We start from the raw sequence: 19,333 nt of genomic DNA on the forward strand, positions 1-19,333 counted from the left end.
CCACTTCAGGTCAGCAGGGACTGTCACTTCCCAGTACTGGTCCGTTGTAGTGAAGAGGGAGCCGAGTCCCAGTCAACCTACTTCCCAACTTTCACCTATGGTCATAGCGGGTAGCCACAAGCTTGACAGAGAGAGTCAAGCTTGTGGATACAAGCGGCTGAACCAAGTTGTTTTTTTTTCTTGTTTTGATTTTTGACCAGTAAGAATGTGCAAAAGTTGATTGACTTTAGACAAGGCTCGGGTGCTGTATCCCATTAAAAAAAAAACAGGTTGAGATACAGCTATCAAAATCTGTGGTCATTACAAACATTACATCAGGATGGGCTCTGGGTTTCTCTACAGTCAGCATACTGGTGACTATAGAGAGCAATCCAAAAAATAATCCAGAGGCCTATGTTTTCAATGTCTCTAGTGGCCTCTCGCATCCATGACCTCAACTTTTGGAAATGAACAGATGACTGCCGAAATCCTGGTTCAGTGATAAAATGCCAGTGCACTGCCCTGCCCAGTTTCAGCTGCTGCCCATGAGCTGAGGTCAGTGACAGCAGAGTATTTTCCATTGTTTGTTATGGAGTTTTTTGGCTGACCTAATTCTAAAGGTGGCACACTGGCGTGGATCAGTGCAGCCACAGCACATATGTCACTGTGAACTAGTGTCTCAAGTTCACAGTGAAAAGAATCCAAATATCTTATAAAAGTTGGATCTGAAAATTAAATGATTCAAGATAAACAGATGGACATGCTCATCCCTAGATTGCCCAGCAAAACAATTCTAGCACCAAATTCATTGATATCAAATGATTGTCACTAGGCATTAGTGCTTAACTTTACAAATACAAACAAATGTCTGTTTCATTGCTAATTTCATAAAGTTTGAATAATGAGTTCACATGATGCTGAACTATATTGATGGAACACTGCATCACTTTAAAGGGAAGGTTTTTTGGAATAATATCAACAGCAAAGCCAAAAACACAAATAAAGTCTGCATATTGAGAGACAAAAATGACATATGTTAGGGGTTTGGTCTCTTTAGTGTTGTAGAATAATATACAATGTATCTGAGAAACAGTGAGATGTGAGAGGCTATGTAAGCCTTATATTATTTTAACTATCTGTGTTTTGTTAGGATTATTCTTCTCTCTGCTCCTTTTCATACATGTTCATCCAATCTATTCGTATTTGTTTTGTTTCAGGAATTTAATAATAATGAAACAATTTCACTAAAATTTTAAGAACAATGTCTTTCAGTGGAAAAACAAAAAATGGGAATGAAACTGAGTTGGGCTTTTTATGTCAGTTTCTTACCAAAACAACTCTGCAGGAAACCCACACAGGGGTTTAACACAGATGAGTGTTATGTTCAAGCCATGTGTATGTTTCACAGCTCTAAGTTAAATGAGTGAGAGAGTGAGATGTTTTTAACTGTTAAACTTAGAGCCTTACATGATGATGAATACAGAGGCATTGCAGTGTGAAAGTTCAGTATGAGACAGTCATCACTCCTCACCACACTGACGACCAGGAGGGTCAACCTTGCTCTTACTGGTTGAATACCTCCCAAAACCCATGAGACTAACAACAAATTAAATCAATATGTTAACATGAAGCTTAGATAATAGCATTTTTTTACTGATGAATTGTAAACTGTCAACAGCATGATAATACAAGTTCAACAATAATCATCACCAAATTGGGGTATCAGTTACACACACTTAAAGATAAAATCATCACATATGGTGCTTTTCCACTACACAGTTCCAGCACAGGTCCAGCACGACTTGATTCGACTCGTTGTTGTTGTTTTTTGCTTTTTCATTAGCAATAGTACCTGGGCATCTGGTACTTTCTTAGTACCTGCTCTGGCGAAAAAGCACCAATAGTTACAGGAATTTGTTAGACGTAAGGAGATTACTGTTATGATTGATGGCCGCACCAGATGAAGACAAGGAAGTTTAGGCACATGACAAATCCACCCTGATTCAGTCATACACCAAGGTACCATCTGTTTAACACTCACACAATAAAATAAGTGAATAAACCGTTATCAGTCTACCAAGCCACAATGACTCACGTCCGTTTCCTCACAAAAGCCTGCTCATTGTGAGACACCGGAGATGTCGGTGAGGGGAGGGCAGAAGGTAGTTTGATGCTGCCTTGTGTGACTAGACAAGATGATTTGAGAGAAAGAAGAGGAAGAAGACAACAGAGGAAGTGTTTGACAGAAATTGCCACAGACATCAAAGTGAAGCAGGAAACTGAGGTTCTTAGGAAACCTGCGACTTTCTCAGCGAGGGATGGAAAAAAATGCACCCTGACTAATATGCATTGCCTGCGTTGATGTTAGATTCGACTTGCTGAGGAGGTAATGACCTGAGTTGGCCTTTACAACAGGATGTGCTTATGTTCATTGACAAGGCTGAATTATTTAGTAGCAATACAACTCTAATTTTAATCATTGTTCTAAATTCTATAAAACAAATATAATCCCGCAAATTCACATTCAAGAATTAAAGTAGGAAAATGGAGGTTACATTTCATGAGTCAAAAACTGCATGTAAAATGATGGTCTATGTGTTGTTTATACTCAGCCAGTGAGTGTTTTCAAGTTAATTATAATGAGTCTTTCAGATGCTGTTGCCTATTCTTAAGTGTTTTATTTATACATACTTTCAACTACGAGAGTTTATCAAGGCTGTTTTAACATGTTCTGCTAAAGAGGAAATAAATAATAGATTAGACAAAGAAATTCTCAGCCTCTCATGACACCTTCACTGCAGAATTAATCTGTGTAGGAAAATCTGTTCAAGAGACCAAAAAATCTTGACAGTCAGAGAAATTGATTATGTGAGAATAATGAGAGAAGAAGAAGAATGGGCGGCTCACTTCAGTAAACAGCTGGATTGGGTAACTGGGAAACATCCATATGAACAAAATTATGTTAAGTAGCTGTGATTTATACTGACAGAGGTTAGTCCTGTTTTTGCAATCGTTAAATGTGTAATTCTATTTGGGCTCTGGCTCAACTTCATTGAGCATGTTTGCTTTCCTTTACAATTTTCCACAGTTCCAACAGTGGGAATGAGGTGATCCAATTCACTACATCAAATCAGTCTGCTTCTGGTCAGAATCACTGGATTAGGTATCACATCAATGGTGTAGGTGTTATGTTTTTTAAATATCTGATATCGCGCGTAAAATTATGCGATAAATGCATCAGCAACATCAACAGCTAAGGTGCTTAAAATAGGTAAAAGAAATTTAGAGTCCCGTTAGTATCAGTGGATACAGGGTGTTTGGCTCGATGGCTTTTTCTGCCCAATACCACAAAAAAGCTATCGAGCCAAACACCCTGCAATTTAGAGCCATCTCTAATCTGTTAAAGGCAACAGTCAACCAAACCAGTCTCTGAGACCCATTGGAAACAGGCAAGCACACAGAGAGAGGATGGATGACTCAATTGCAGCTGCCTTCCATGTTTAACACACATCCTCATTACTCACTATTCATACAGTACATCCTGGGCTATGGGGGGCCATTGGCACTAAAACTTTTTGTTCACTGTTTGCTTCCCACTCAGGGAGTCTGAGTGACTGCAATACATAGAATCACATTTTCTACAGCAACTGGTTACCTGCCAAGGAGCTTATGTTTAGCTGGTATTTGTTTGTTTGTTTGTCTGTGAGCAGCATCATTTTAAAAATGTACACATTTTGATGTAATTTTCTGGAGAGCTTATGGCCACATAAAGACATTTATTTGGTTTAGTGATTCAGACTCTCGTTTCAATTTTTTTCAAATCAGCGACAGTGAAGGTTTTCTCTAGACATTGATATCCTACTGTTATCCAATCAAATATTTTACTTCAAATCCCTGTACCTAGATTTAAAAGCTATATAAAAGGCTTTGTACAAGCACTAATGAATCACCTAACCATCACAATAACTTACCTAGCACACACACACAACTTTGTGTTTTATTGTAAAATATCCTTTTTTAAACCCCAGCCTTTAAGGTTTACTACTTATCATAAGCACTTTTATTACTACAATAAAGCAGAGAGACAAGGGGGATGAGAAACTCAGACATGTAGCCAGTTCTGTCCAGTGGTTGTCTGAACATTGTAGCTTCTTGTAATGAAACCATCCCATTAATAGATTCTCTCTTTCACTTCCCCAGTTTTGGGGCAGAATGTCCGACTTTACTGTAAACTAAAAGAGTGAAAGATGAGAAAAACAGTAAGTTGTGATGATCCGATTGAGGACATATCGGTGAGAAAATGTATTTTCACTTTCCAATGCTGAAGGCAAATATACGCATTCATGTTCATGCCAGTGAGTATTTGGTTGTAAAGCTACTAAATACACCAATGGGACAATTGTGTCAGCTGATAATGCTGCATATATTATCAACAGTGACTGCTTTATCACTAATTAACTTGCCAAATACAATGCCTCAGCTCAACATAGCCTCTGCTTCCCAAGTCGTAAATATGGGACAGTAACAAGCATCTGTCAACAGGTTTTCATGTTAGCCAAGGCTCAGCTTGGGTGCATACTTAACATACTGTAACCACTAAAAAGAGGAGTCTAACCTGTTCTGCGTTGAGACCATTTTAGAAAGGACAACAAACACAAAAAGTAGTTTGCACACACTGTGCTCATTCCTGGAAATGTCTGCAACATACTCTGAGGCTATTTCAATGGCCTTGCTTCCAGAACAAACTGGGCTAGCTGTGGTATACCGCTAAGAGCGAGGGTGCTTACTTGCTTTGGCAGGTCTTCTCTAATTGGAAGTGATCCCCTGACCAGATAACAGGGTGGGTCCTGCTATGCCAAATTATTCTCCCACTTAACTTCACACCACTGGGTACTTCAGATCTTTCCGAACTGAAAAAACGAGCACTTCGAGAGCAATGCCAGGAACTATGATGATAAGCCAACTCTCGCTATTTGTTATGCTTTAAAATAAGGTGGTGATTGCTCAACACCAAACTCCCACTCTTTAAAGTTAAAAAAAAAGGAGAAAATAAAAGCACAGTTCCCTTAATTGATTTAAAGTGAAGAGTGCATGAGAAACAAAAAGTAAGCTGTATGACGCCATTATGAAATCCAAAATGTATTACTGTCAAACTAATTTCTGGTTAAGAACAAAGACCTATGTTTATCTGCTGTCACTTTCATTGTCATGGCCAAGCCTTTCCCAGCGATGACTTACAACAAAGAAACCACCTGAATGGATCTCACATGCTCCAGGTAAAAATAAATAGAGGTGATACAATAGTGAGAGAATAGTATAATAAAAGAGTAGAGGCATATGTAATTGCTTATAAACTGTACAAAATATGTGATTAACTAAAAGATTTAAGAAGTGCAACAAAATCTTTGTTGACATTTAGCATATGTATTGTCAATGTGATGTAAATATAGAAATACACAGAGATGTGTATACCTACCTAGAGGCATCCACAACTGTATACATCTGTCATGATGACATATTTAGCCATTGAAAACCATTAAGATGCACGCTATGCTCCTATCAAGTAAGGTTCAAGTCAATCCTCTGTTGATATTTATTAGCTGAAAGCTGCTTTTTCAGAAACAAAGACTTGCATTTTTCCATATAACAACAACCAAAGCGACTCAATTGTAAAAATGGCTGACTAACAGTTAGAGATGCTGCTTATGTGCACAGCTCATCCTTTCCATCAAGTTGAACTCAAACACACTTTGCAGCTGACCTTTCAGAAAGCACCCAATCATATTACAACATCATGCGACATTCAGTGTGTGAGGAGAAAATAATCTTTGGTGTATTTGAGTTTCCACCACTGCACAGTGACATCATACAGTACATCTGCTATCTGACGAATGGAGGGGGTTTGTAAATTTGGCAGCTGGTTTACTTTCCTTCTGTTGGACCAAGTGCTTTGGCTTGTTTGCTGATATGAGCTGCTGTCAATCTGGCAGCTACCACAATTAACATAACCATGCTTGCAACTAAATGGCAACTAAAAGCTTCACTCCAGCATTTGCGTTTCATACTCAGCTGACCACTTTCTCAACAGCAGTAACACATTACCGTCTCACCGTCCAACCGAGACACTGATTAGCTGCAACATTACAGACATGACAGAAGTGACCAAATTTGTAATTAATCGCTGATGTCATTGTGCAGGGCTCTTCCCATTAAAATAGGCCACTGAATCTGCCTCAGGAAATAGCAAGCAACAGTGTCAGGCTGTTTTGCTCAGAACAGAGGAGGGTGGAGCATGTGCAGGAGTAACAAGCCGAGAAAGATTACATGCAGCTCATGTCATTATTATTCCTCACAAAAAGCTGTTGAATTCATGTGAAAAGGGCAGGTATCTGTATCTATATCTATTCATCTGCGTTTCAGATCAGTAATTATATTAACGTTTATTTAACATAAGTTTTAGTTGACAAATTTTGAGCAATTAAAATCAGTGTTCTCCTGCTTGAAACTGAATAACACAGTGTAATTAATATTAATAGTAGTAGAGTACAGCAGAAGGGTACTGTGGTCGATGCTGAGAGCAGTAACTCAGATAAAGACCAAGCGCTTCAATTGAAGGAAACCAATTTGTCCCTGGGGCAGAGTCATCATTTCATTTGGCAGAGATGCAGCTTACTGAGCAGAGAGTGTGCTAACCATTCCAAGCTGAGGGGAAATCATTCTCATCTCATAACTCCCCCCCCACCATGCTTTGTTCCACTTTTATGATGCCAAAAAACAAACAGAAATCTAGTAAGTACTCAGAGAATACAAACCTCCACCAACACTTAAGTGCACTAACTGCCAAAATAAATTGTGTTTTGCTCAACATGCTTTGACATATATTTTGCCACGTAATATTCATACATTTTTAAGTATATTTAAGGGTATTTTGAGCCTTGTTTGAGAGGACAACTTGTAGCATACAGGGAGAAAAAGAAGACACAGCAAAGGGCTGCAAGCCAGACGCAAACCTGCGGCTGCTGCAGAGAAGTGTAGCCTCAGTAAAGGGGGCACAAGTTGTTGTACGAGCTGAGCGACCAGCCACTTCAAACAAAATGTTTTTTTTCTGATGAACACAACAACAATTATACCATAACCATAATAAGAAAAATCACCAGCCTAAAAATATGTATTTTGATTCACAACAAATTGTTTTCAAAGCCCCTTCAATCACAATGACAATCAAAGGATTTAAAAAACCATGTATCCACTCCCTACATTTAAAATGTAATGAGTTTTTCATGGACTCATACCAAAGCCTTTTACCAAGCACCTTGGGAATCAGATCAATAGAAAACATAAAGACAGACAACACATAAAACATAACTTCCTTGGCAGAGTTAACAGTGAAACTTGGAACAGATACCTCTACAGAGCAAAGAAGAATGCTCCTCCAACACAAGAATGATCGTATCTGTGTTCTGTTAATCTGGTGTGTACTGTGTATAAACAAAAAAGTTACATGCGTTAAGTTACAAAGACATTTTAATTAAAATCCAGTGGTCAAAATTATGCCTATAATTGCCAACATGTCCTAGGGCCTCAAATCAAAATTCACTATACATAATACATAAATGTGGCAAGCAGAATCCATAAAGAGCCATTTGTTAGAGGGAAATTTAATGACAATCTCAGGTGCTAGCAGTTCATTTACCACCATACAGTACCTGCAGCATCACAGGTACTGCTATTTTCTTTCCTTAGTCCCTCTGGCTTGGTTCATTCCATCAGTGTTTTTGTATACACGAGACCGTGGGTCTCAATGGGCTTTTACCTGTATAAATAAAGGTTAATAAAATATAAGTATCTTATTAAAAAGTTTGCACCTGCTTTGTATACATGCTCAACGTCTACTTCATTATTGGTGTAGCAGCATCACAGTGCCACATACAGGCCTGGCATATGTACTACAGCGTTGAGAGTCATTATGGGTATTTTGTGTGGATGAAGACATTTCATAAAAAGGATGCCATGCTTCCAGAAAAGAAGATTGTTTCCAGGAGAAAGACATCTCAGGTAGCTAGCAGACCAGCAGGTACAGGGTAGAATACGGTTCTGTTACTCAAATTGAAGCTGTTGATTGTTAATAAAGTGTGCTGAGGGTTTTTATAACATTACAGTGTTTGAGGCGGGAGTTGTGCTAGCTATGGCTCTCATTTGTCACTGAGCCATATTTTAGACGTGCCAAAAAAACACAATACTGGGGAGAATATGTTTTCAGTCCTTTGTCAATAATTCTTCACTCTAATTTTTTCCACATGTTTTCAGCCACTATGCATTTGCTTTACAGGGACTTTAAAGTAAAGTTTTCAGTTTTCCATATTCAGTTTCCTGGAAACATGAGGAACAAAAAAGTTGTGAGGATCTGGTTTTGGACATACCAGTAGGTAAGAGCAAGAAAAATGAGATTCAACAGGTCAGCACAAGTCAACACTAAGTTAAGCTGATGTGTCAACATGGACAAACCTGACAAGAACTTGAGCTTTAGAGCAAGAGAAGAGGGCAGCAATCACCCTGCTGATGCAGTCATCACTGCCACAGACACAACTTCTTACATACCTGCTACCATTTTCACCGGTGTGTGTCTGTCTGTGTGCAGTCTGTCTGTCTCTCCTTTCCACCTCCTTTCCTGTCCTGCTGCAATTACCGTAGCAACTCTGCCACTGATTTTGCACTTATTTCATACACACACATATAAATGACAAAGAGAATGGGCACTGTCTATTCCCCTCATGAAATCAGAGAGAACGCACACTGTTTCTGCTGCTGAGATTAATGCTCTTGGTAAACAATGATTCCCTTCAAGAATATGTGGACTGAACTTGATAAAAATCCAGCCACAACCTCCTAAAGCACACAGACACACCTCCTCCTCAAGCTGTACCATTCATAATGTGCACTGCAGAACAGAGCTGAGCACACTGATAAACACTGATATAACATAAATACAAAACAAACTATCCATGCATATGTGCTTGCTTTGAATGGCAATTAGTGACCACTTCAGCTCAACCTGTGCAAGAGCCAGCAGACTGCACCTAAAAATAGCTACAGTGTGTGCATTAGACGAATACCGGTGGCATATGAAGAACAAGATTTAAAGTTACCAGGGTGTGATTGTCGCTCAGGGCATGCATGCTAACCATCCTTCCTAGACAGACAGGAAAATAAAAAACAACTGCCTTTGTGTTGGGAGTTATTCCCTTCTCAGCTACAAAACACAGCTACTGTATGTGTCATAATTCATCCAATTGCTTGTTAATGCCTCTTAAATCCAACCAGCCATGTTGGTTGAATGAAAGCTTGAGGGGGCTGTGGGTGTGTAAAAAGGCAAGTAACTATCCAGCCTTTTCTGGACCTGCCTATTAAAAACAAAGAGTGATCCACAGTTCTCCTCGTACCCCACCTTCCTCCCCATCTACAACTTCACACTCACAAACAGAACTATGAAAAACGTGTGCTGTGATTTATTGTTCTTGAAGCATGAACAAACCCTTCCACTTATAGCGTGCATAATTTTGGCACTAGTGAGGGAATAGGCGTTTTCCACAGTGTGGAGTATGACCACACTGCTGCAGAATGCAACAAGAATGCTTTGTATGTTGGAAAACTTCCACATACTTCCTGCAACAATCTATCAGTGGTACCCCACATACATCCACAGACTAAATACCCTGTTAATAAAAAGCAACTAGCTAAAAAACGACAGAAAAAAATATTATATGAGTGGATTCATTACTTTTTCTATTAGCATTATACACTCTTACCTGTCCTCATCCACATTGCCATCCATAGTAATGTGGATGCCAAACAGACTGTTGACAGCAGGAGTGGGCAGATTGAGGGCCTCGCTGATGAAAGGTCTTACACCACCTTTTCCTGGCATGACAATGGCAATAGGCTGAGGTGGGGCCTCAGACTTCTGCCTACTATCTTCTGCTTGGTTGATAAAGCTGGAGGGGAGGCCAGATGTGGCTCCTCCAAGGGGCTGTGCAAGTCCTCCCATGCCAGACGCCTGACTTGGTACACCCTGAGGGGTGTTGGTAGTACTGGGCACTGTGAAAGGCACATTCTTAGAACCGTTGTGGGATGTAGTAGGGGTGGTGATGGAAGGTGCAGGGGCATTACCTAACCCTCCTGAGGGCTGGGTCTGGCTGACAGGCTGGCCATTTCCTAGATAGATTGAGGCCATGGCTGCTGCATTGCTCAGAGATGGGGCTACCTGGCTGGTTAGCGGCACCAAAGGGAGGTTTGTGATCGTAAGGTTCTGAGTGCTTGAGCCAAAGTGCTGCTGACGATAGTCCAGCTGACCAACTGCGAGGCCAGTGGGATGAGTAGAAAAGGCAAACTGTTGGGGCTGCGTGGCCGGAGGCAAAATAGGAGACTTCTGATGCATGGCACCTTGGTGCACACCATTGAGGCTGTTGGAGGGGATGTTTTGATGAGCAACAGGCTGCATATTGACCTGAGCCTGTTGTGATTGCTGTGATGCTGCAGTTGTGTACCCTGTGGGCTGGAAGGCACTTGCTCCATTGCCAATCTGAGGAGCAAAACTGTAGCCATGCTGCTGAAAATCTGAAGGGTGAGGGTGGGTGAGGTGGGCAGCTTGCCCAAGAGAGGAGCTACAATCCACATTATTCTCTAAAGGCTGTGCAGAAAAAGAACTGGTAGTAACCACAGAGTTATTTGTGGTCCCATGCCCGCTGTCCCGGTCTATACTGTGATCTAGAGTTAAAGTTGGCCTAATGCTATCCACAGTCCGATTAACATTTGAATCTGAATCTCTCTCATAGAACTCAGTGCATGTCCACCTGCCCCGTCTGAAGGGCTCCCCGGAACCATGGTCAAGTTTAATGACTCTGAATCGTGAACTACAGCTGGTGCTCACAGGAGCTGTGGGAGCCACGCTGGTGGAGACAGTGGCAGCAGAGACCGTGTTGACGTGTGTCAGTGGATGGGTGGCTGAGCTCGGTACACTGCCTCCTACATTGTGTGGGGTGACACGACCAGTTGCTGAACTTTTATGAGATAGCGTCCCGTTCACAGGTCCTGTGGTGGGAGGATGGCCATCCTGAGTCTCCGCGACACTGTTTAACGTCTCCTCGGATGAGCTCATGTCACACACACCCAAGTCGGTCCGGGAAACATCAAATATTTCAGATGACACGTCCTCTGTCCGGGACTCGTCCGGGTCGTCCAGGCTCTCGGTGTCATCGGTGATGCTGCTGGCCGCCACCTGAGCCTGCGTCACACTCGTGATCTGGAAACAACTTTTCTTCTTTGCTGGCATTTTCGACATGTTGACTATCTGCGTCAAGTCCGTCTGCTCCCTCATACAACTTAGCGCAGGATTTATATCTTGCGAAGTAATTCACAGCTGAGGGATGTGACTCAGACACGTACCGTCATAGTTAATTTCCATATCGTTCCTCTTCCTCCCTCTCTTGCCCAAGAAAAGTGTCACAAATAAGGCGAGACTGTGCCTGGGACTCCCGCTGCGTCCCCGGTCTCCGTTCACTGAGCGCACGGGAGACTGTTGCTCCCCTCCTGTGGCTTCTCTCTGACACCCGGTCGGCCGCTCTCGTGTCCAGGCAGCGGAGTAGTAAAAAGGCCCTCGACAAACTTCTAGTTGAGCAGCTGCGGCCGGTACTTTAGTCTGAGGCGGGCCCGGGCTCTTCTCTCTCCGCAGTATATTCCTCCCCGACCAGCTAACTTAGCTGATGCTAGCTAGCCTTCCCAACCTCTGCACCAGCATGTGCAACACCATGATGTAAACACGTCCATCGCTGATTTGAAAGTAATATATATCCCAGCGGTAGACAGAGAAAATGTCTTAAAGTCTCCCAAGTTTTGACTCTTGTCCTGCGGAGAGCTCACTTTTGGCAGCTGCTAGTAGCCCAGGCTAGCTGACAGATCACTAGTTTACCACAGCCGCAGTGAGCTAACGAGCTGCTCTGGTCCTGCACTCCAACCAACCCCCGACAAGATGGCAAGAGCGAGGTGCATGCTGGGTATACAGTCAAACTAGTTTCAACAAAATAATAATAATAGACAAAAGTAGTCATTTTAACTGTTTTCACATGGTCTACAGAAAACAGTATTAATTTAAAAAAAAAATGCAATTACATGTGGGGGTTTTAGATGTAATTCATTAGGAATTTATGTAATGCAGATATACATTTTATACACATAAAGGCAATTCTATTGTATTGTACTCTATCAATATTATTACTTAAAAATATACTTATTATATACATTACATAGCAATTTATTTATTTATTGTGTATTTTCAGGTGTTCATACTGCTGCATTTTTAGCTCCTGTTATCAGTTGCAAAAAAATCAGTTTTTATCTTGGATTAAGCTCTGACACATTCATAAGCATGTGGAAAGATACTGTCACACAAATAACTACACATGAGCTGCTGTTTGGTCAAAAGCATACTGGTCTATGTCTTGAATCTTAAGTGTTCTCTATCTCTCTTTTGTCATTTTATAGGCCTAAATACACACACAAATAAGCTGCTAAAGTAAACTAAATCTATTTATATAATCATTACTCATCTTTACTAGTTTTGAAATTGTGTGAACATTCAACTTTAGTATATTTTGAAAGTGTAGTTACACTTTTATACACAACTAAAAATGTAATTGTGTTTTCTTTTTTTTTTACTGTATTTTATTCTATTTTTATATTGCATTTGTGTGTTTTGTGTGTACAGCGACCTTGAGTGTCGGAAACAAATAACATTTATTATTATTATTACTATTATAAAACTTTTTACACATTTTAATTACCATTTCAATACAGCCCGTAGGTATTAAATGTTATGGTATTAAAATGTCATATAACTCAAGAGGTAAATACCTCAGCAAACATATTATTATTTATGTCTGTGAAGTTTCTCAGTCGTTCAGGTCATAGTAATCTTCTTAAGTTTTAATTTCATGAGGAAAAGCTACAATGTCACTATTGCAATTATGCAGTATTTTTATTTGCTACGGTCTCCTTTAATGTCACATAGATGACTGAACTCCCTGACAGACTAGAAATATGACAGGCTTGAGCTCAGCTGCAGGACATTCTGTCACAAGATCAACACATGACAGAGGAAAATATAAAGAGTCACAGTGTTGTGCTTTTTTTGTGTGACAGTGATACTTTTTTAATGAAATCACTGCCCGTCATTAATACCCAACCATTATCAGTCAAGTTACATCAGTTTTTTAATTAAAAGTCCAAAATCCCTTTAACTTTTGTGTGTTTGTTTGTGGGTTTTGGGTTGTTGTTGCTGTTTTTTTGTTTTGTGAAACAAAAACAAATCATGTTGTGCATGACAAACATAGTAGACAGACCCACAGACTGTGCACAACAGTACAAGCGTGTGTGTATCCACGTCCTGTGTGTGGCTGAACATACGGTTTGCAAGGAAAAGAATAGAAAAAAGTAGACACATTTCCCACTCTGCACATAGCACTGTGCATAATTGTGATTGTAGACTATTGCAGTAAAAATATAAATCCCTTTACTTTGTTTCTTTAAGAACAATGTTTCAATTATGTGGTCTCTCTCTCTCGCTCTCTCTCTCTCTCTCTCTCTCTCTCTCTCTCTCTCTCTCTCTCTCTCTCTCTCTCTCTCTCTCTCTCTCCCTCTCTCTCTCTCTCTCTCATACCTTAAACAAACAGGTATGTTGTCTATTTATTCCACCTTTATTGCTCTTCAGGAATAATGACAAGAGAAAGGGTGATAATAACAGTCTGGGGTAATTTCATCAAATTTATTGTACAGGTAATGAACAATGACATTTATAGCTTTGTTATAATAACCCTTTGACACGACTGACAAGCGATTGAATTATATAGTTATTATGTCCCGGTTGCCAACTCACACGGCCTGTCTGACCAAACAGTTTGAACGGGTCCTGCGATAACACAGGAAAACAACGCAGTATGTGAGTTGACACAAAATAATAAAATACACTTAATTTTGAAGGTTGATGGCAGAATTATAACATAAACTGATTTATCAGTGGATCCTGATGTTCTCAGTGAGTAGCATTTACAGCTAAGTCACACAGCAGTAACCTTTGAAGGTTGTTTATTCACTACCACATGTTGAACTCAAACCAAAACAAGGGCTTTGTTGGCCACATCTCTACCTTCTGTCCGTGCTCTCGGTAACATACTGAATATTTGGAAGTAAAAGTGTCCTCTAAACAATGTGCCACCAGAAGCACAAGTGAATCAATTTAACTTCTGCAGGAGAGGAGTTCTATTGAAAAAACTCCTGCTGTTGGTTGATTTCACAGAGGCATCGCTGTGCCAGTATGAGCATGGGTGCAAGTAAAGTTGAGCATAGAGTGAAAAGTTCTTGTGTGTGGCACAAAGTAGAAGTTTGTGCATATGACTAAAACTGCAAGAGATGTGTAATTACTGAACTCTTTTTTTGCTTTCATATAATTTCTTTAAAAAATACAATTGATGCAATTGCAAAATCTGTGCTCACTGCTATACGAGTGCAGCACAGACTCTTTATTTTTTCCTTTGACAAAGACTAGTTTTTATTTTTTATTTAACCTTTATTGAACCAGATAAACGATCCATTGAGATCGAGATCCCAATTACGAGGGTGACTTGGCCAAGAGGTCAGTAGTACATGTCTTGATATAACCCAAATTCATTAAAAAACAGATTGCAAACTGTGAATTTACAAAAAAAAGTCATCACCCCCACTCAACATGTTGACAGTCAAAGAGTGGGGGTTATGAACACAGTAACAATTTTAAGAACACAAGCACTGCAGTGTTTCTGGCGTCACAGGTTCACATGTGTGTTCACTGAAAGACGTCACCGTGCAGAAAACGAGCGCTTCTACCCAGGTATCGAATCTCTGCTGATTGAAAGTGGAAACATTCCACGATGTAAACATGTAGAGGACCCACTTTTTCACAGCCAGGAACTCACATGCACTAACATGCACATGCACTCACACTATGGACAAGCAGCCAGACCGGTTACCGAAACAAAAGAAGACTGGGGCTCTGATCACAGCACACGCGGAGCGAGTGTGACTTCATACTTCTCACCATTACTGCAAAATATATTGACATAGAAAATCATTGCCATAACTTTTAAATTGAATGATACAATCTTGAATTGTTTCAAAATTAGATGCATCTTTATAAGACATGCATTAATTCGAACTTCTCTCTACCTCAACCTATAACTCCTATGAAAAACAATGTTGCAACATCAGCCTCAAACAAGCCCTCTATCTATACTTAGGCTCCCTCCTTTAGCAGCAGGCTGTGCGTGGGCTTTCCCAGCCCCAGCCAAGGTTTTTGCATAGCTGGTTGTGTTTATTTACTCTGTTATGAGGGCAAAGACTTCCAGGCCATGCTGAGGCGCATCAGGGCTATGTGCTGGGTCCACTTTCAGTGTGCCATTGCACTAACAAGACATGTCTTGTGCAGTGTGTATTTTGGAGTCTGGGGTCCTGGCCAATGGTCACTTTCTGTAGCCCATCCTGAGAGACCTCTGGCCTTTAGCAAAGCTCCGTGTGGTCCAAAAGTGCACAATCAACAAACAAACTGACCAAACATCACTCAGCACTTGCTAAAAAAAGGGTTTCCCCCAGAGGAAAGGGCACAAGGGGTTGGTTCAGGCAACTGGACAAGCTTGGAACTACTATAATGAAATATACATGTGAACATTGTGCATGGTTTCAAGTTTATTGGGCTCCTTTCCCACAAAAACACACATTTGCTTGTTTGTGTTGACCTGGACCATTTATTTCCCTGTGTCTGACTGCTAATAAAAGAATGAGTTAAATAAAGTTAAATTACCATCACATGTGCGCTTCCAAGTACTACTCTGTCCCTTTTTGTCCACATAAGCCCTCTGTTAGTCACAAATATACTGAATTCTACAGCTCAAAGTTTAAATTTAGTGTATTTCTGGGTATTACTGGGTTACTGTTGAAGGAGGCTAGATTTAACTACCCCATAATGAGAGCTGGTCGTATGGTGGTATTCATTACACAACATCCTGAGGTCACACAGTGTGAGTTAAAACAACTTAAAAATAATAATAATAATAATTAAGATTACCTAAATTGTCTGAACTGTCAAAAGGCAGAACACAGTAGTAAGGATTGATGGCTGTTGGTTATTGTAAAACAGCAAAGTCTTTAAACACTGGGCTATTGACAGCCAAGCAGATTAACTGGCAGGGTACTGACTGAGGTAAAGCGGGTGAGACAGGTGTTTGTACACGAGCAGAAATCCAAACCACACAAGGACAAAGCTGGAACGTGGCTGAAAAGTGACGCAGAATGGATGTTGAACCAGGGTATTACTGACGTGCAAACAGGAAAACTGGCAGGGCATCAGAAACAGTTTAAAACAGCCAAGGTGTTGTGACTGAACCGCAGTCAGTGTTGTAATGGCACAAAGTACAAATACTTCACATATCTGTAGTCTAACTTTGTCATTTATATTTCTAGCAACTTTTACTTTTACTCCACTACATCTCCTCTAACTCTGGTCTGTATTTATATAGCGCTTTTCTAGTCTGGATGAGCTGCTTTACACTACAGATTTGCCATTCATCCATTCACACGTCTTTCATATCCATTCACACACTTCAACATGGGGTTAAGTGTCTCGTTCAAGTGAACATGTAGACCGCTACTGAGCTACCATTGCTCAATCCTTACTCCTCACTTTTCTAATACTTTCACTTCTAAAACTTAAGTACATTTTATATCAGAAAATTACTTTGCTACTTTTGATACACAAATGCAGTAAATGTCACAAACTTCAAGACTTCAATTCGGTGCTGAGCTGATGTGTTTTGAAATGTTTTGAAATACCGATCACACTATAGATGGCTCTGGTCAGTGCATGTAGAACTAGTTTAAAACAGGACTGACCCTGAAACTGAAAAAGCTAAATAGATCTTGTTTCATGCAGTGACCTGTCAAAATGGCTGCCGTGTCAAGGCTGACGGACCGTTGCTCTAAAAAAAACAAATATTTTGATGCTCAGCAACAACATACTATCTCGTCTGTTTGCCATTTAAAATGTCATAATGAGCATAATGAAGTAGTGTTCACACCATAATTCTCCCAGTGGTCCTCTTGCACGGTTATTTAAATCTTTCAGTTAAAGTTAAAGCATTTCATTGCTTACTCTGGCCAAACAGGAAGTTCAAGGTTCAGGGTCTTGGAATTCTAAAACCTTTAAGACAAAGAATAATGCTGTGTGGTTATCCGGAAAAAACTGCAGGAATTAATGCAAATACGCAGGAAGAAAGCATTCCTACAAAGGGCAAATTTATGAGCTGTAATCCTAAATGAGACGGACGTCGCTTCACAACTGCATTATTCAACTCAGCTGGGAGGAATATTGGTATATCTTTGTGTGTGTGTGTGTGTGTGAGTGTGTGTGTGTGTGTGTGTGTGTGTGTGTGTGTGTGTGTGTGTGTGTGTGTGTGTGTGTGTGTGTGTGTGTGTGTGTGTGTGTGTGTGTGTGTGTGTGTGTGTGTGTGTGAGAGAGAGAGAGAGAGAGAGAGAGAGAGAGAGAGAGAGAGAGAGAGAGAGAGAGAGAGATAATCCACATGTTGCCATGCACAGACACATTTTCCAGCAACGTCAAAGCCAAGGTGAAGCAATAACAACATCAAGTTTGAAACCCACGGGAACTGTGTCATCTTCATATTTTGTCTATGCAGGAATATGTTTTGTCTAAGTGGTGGGATGCCTGTGTATTACAGGGAATTATAGTGATTTACCACCAGTCAGCGTGTTAGTTCATGATCAGTCATTCCATCATAATCAGTCATTCATAGAAACTGAATCCTTTACAAAGCTGCCGCGTCTTGCCTGTGTGTGTGTGTGTGTGTGTTTGTGTGTGTGTGTGTGTGTGTGTGTGTGTGGGTGTGTGTATGTGTGTGTGTGTGTGTGTGTGTGTGTGTGTGTGTGTGTGTGTGTGTGCGTGCGTGCGTGCGTGCGTGCGTGCGTGCGTGCGTGCGTGCGTGCGTGTGTGTGTGTGTGTGTGTGTGTGTGTTGACACGTGGTCCTTATGGAAAACAAAACCTGATCCTCACGGTGTGTGCATCGCTGCCGCATTCTGTCATGTTTTTTTTAATTATGGTGCCCATAATTACAGATTAGAGAATTCACACAGTGCACGTGATTGTTCATGGAAAACATTAATATTGTATTTTTTAAAACTACTAGTCCATATAGCTGCGTAAACCTGTGTGTGTCTTGCCTGTTCACAGCTACTGTGTCATGTTCTCACGCTTCCTCATGGACAGAAGAACAGGTTAATTTGAGTCACTTAGGTCAACATACTAAAAAAAAAACCTCAATAACTTGTGACTTATCTTCTCTTCTTTCTGAAGGACAGATTCCAGAAAACTCGGTGATTACTTTCATATGACGTGCTGCAGGGCTGCAGCTGAGGTTCCCACCAGGTCACAGATTAGTATGAAAAGCGGATGTAGGTTACTTAAGCAAAAGATCACAACAGGTCATGATATGTTTTTATGTTATTATCTTATATGCCACTGAATTATAAACATAAAACATTATATCACACATTCTCTAGAGGTTATATTTGTGTATGATAGTATATAATTATTGTATGTAAAATGCCCAAAACATGAATGAATCTAAACCATATGTCACAGGAGACTGAATTATGTCTCACATTTGGTTATTTTCTGTTGAATAAAAAGCAACACTTGTCAACATTTCATAAAGCAACAGTTATATTAATCAAATTTAATAATACATTTTCATATTATACTTAGCAATTGTTGTATAACTGGCACACAAAATGGCACCACATACGTTAGCACTGCATCAATTTTTGCATGCTAACATGCTAACATGCTAACAACGACATACCTGCTAAAATTCGGCCTGTTTGTTTGTTGTTTGCTGATGTTAGATTCAACTTCACAGCCTGTATTGTGCCTGTAGACTACTAGTCTTGTTACTTAACAGGCTAACTTAATAAGATTTCTTCTTTATCAAATTACAAACACTTGATTGTTGCTACATTTGAGCATCATGACAAGTTATTTCAGAAGTCACGCAGCATTAGAGTCCACAATTTCAGTTGAAAAGTGTGCCGTTTGAAATTAGATTTTAAAAATGAATAAGCCAGAAAGTTAAGACTATATTATGTGTCTATAACTTCCTCTAACTGAAAGAAATAATTTCAATATCCTTGTTAAACGATGCACACGCGTTCACAAACAAGTGACCACCCATTCATCCTTGTTTGTGCAACTTTCTGCTCCTT

The 19,333-nt window shown here is 40.2% G+C and overlaps 1 protein-coding gene across 3 annotated transcripts in view; it reads right to left on the reverse strand.

Annotated features, from left to right (window-relative positions):
• The window catches only part of tsc22d2 (TSC22 domain family 2), a 33,364-nt gene extending 21,402 nt beyond the window's left edge, over positions 1-11,962 (reverse strand). For 2 of the 3 annotated variants that reach the window (XM_083888542.1, XM_083888541.1), the window contains exon 1: positions 9,786-11,962. In XM_083888542.1, coding sequence (XP_083744668.1) covers positions 9,786-11,353 — 1,568 coding nt within the window. In that variant the 5' untranslated portion in view covers positions 11,354-11,962. The remainder of the gene's footprint in view (positions 1-9,785) is intronic. The other variant, XM_083888543.1, reaches the window with a different exon arrangement.
• Positions 11,963-19,333: the final 7,371 nt, after the last annotated feature.

The sequence above is a fragment of the Microchirus variegatus genome (assembly GCF_963457635.1).
Source record: "Microchirus variegatus genome assembly, chromosome: 4".
In the NCBI taxonomy this organism is placed as follows: domain Eukaryota; kingdom Metazoa; phylum Chordata; class Actinopteri; order Pleuronectiformes; family Soleidae; genus Microchirus; species Microchirus variegatus.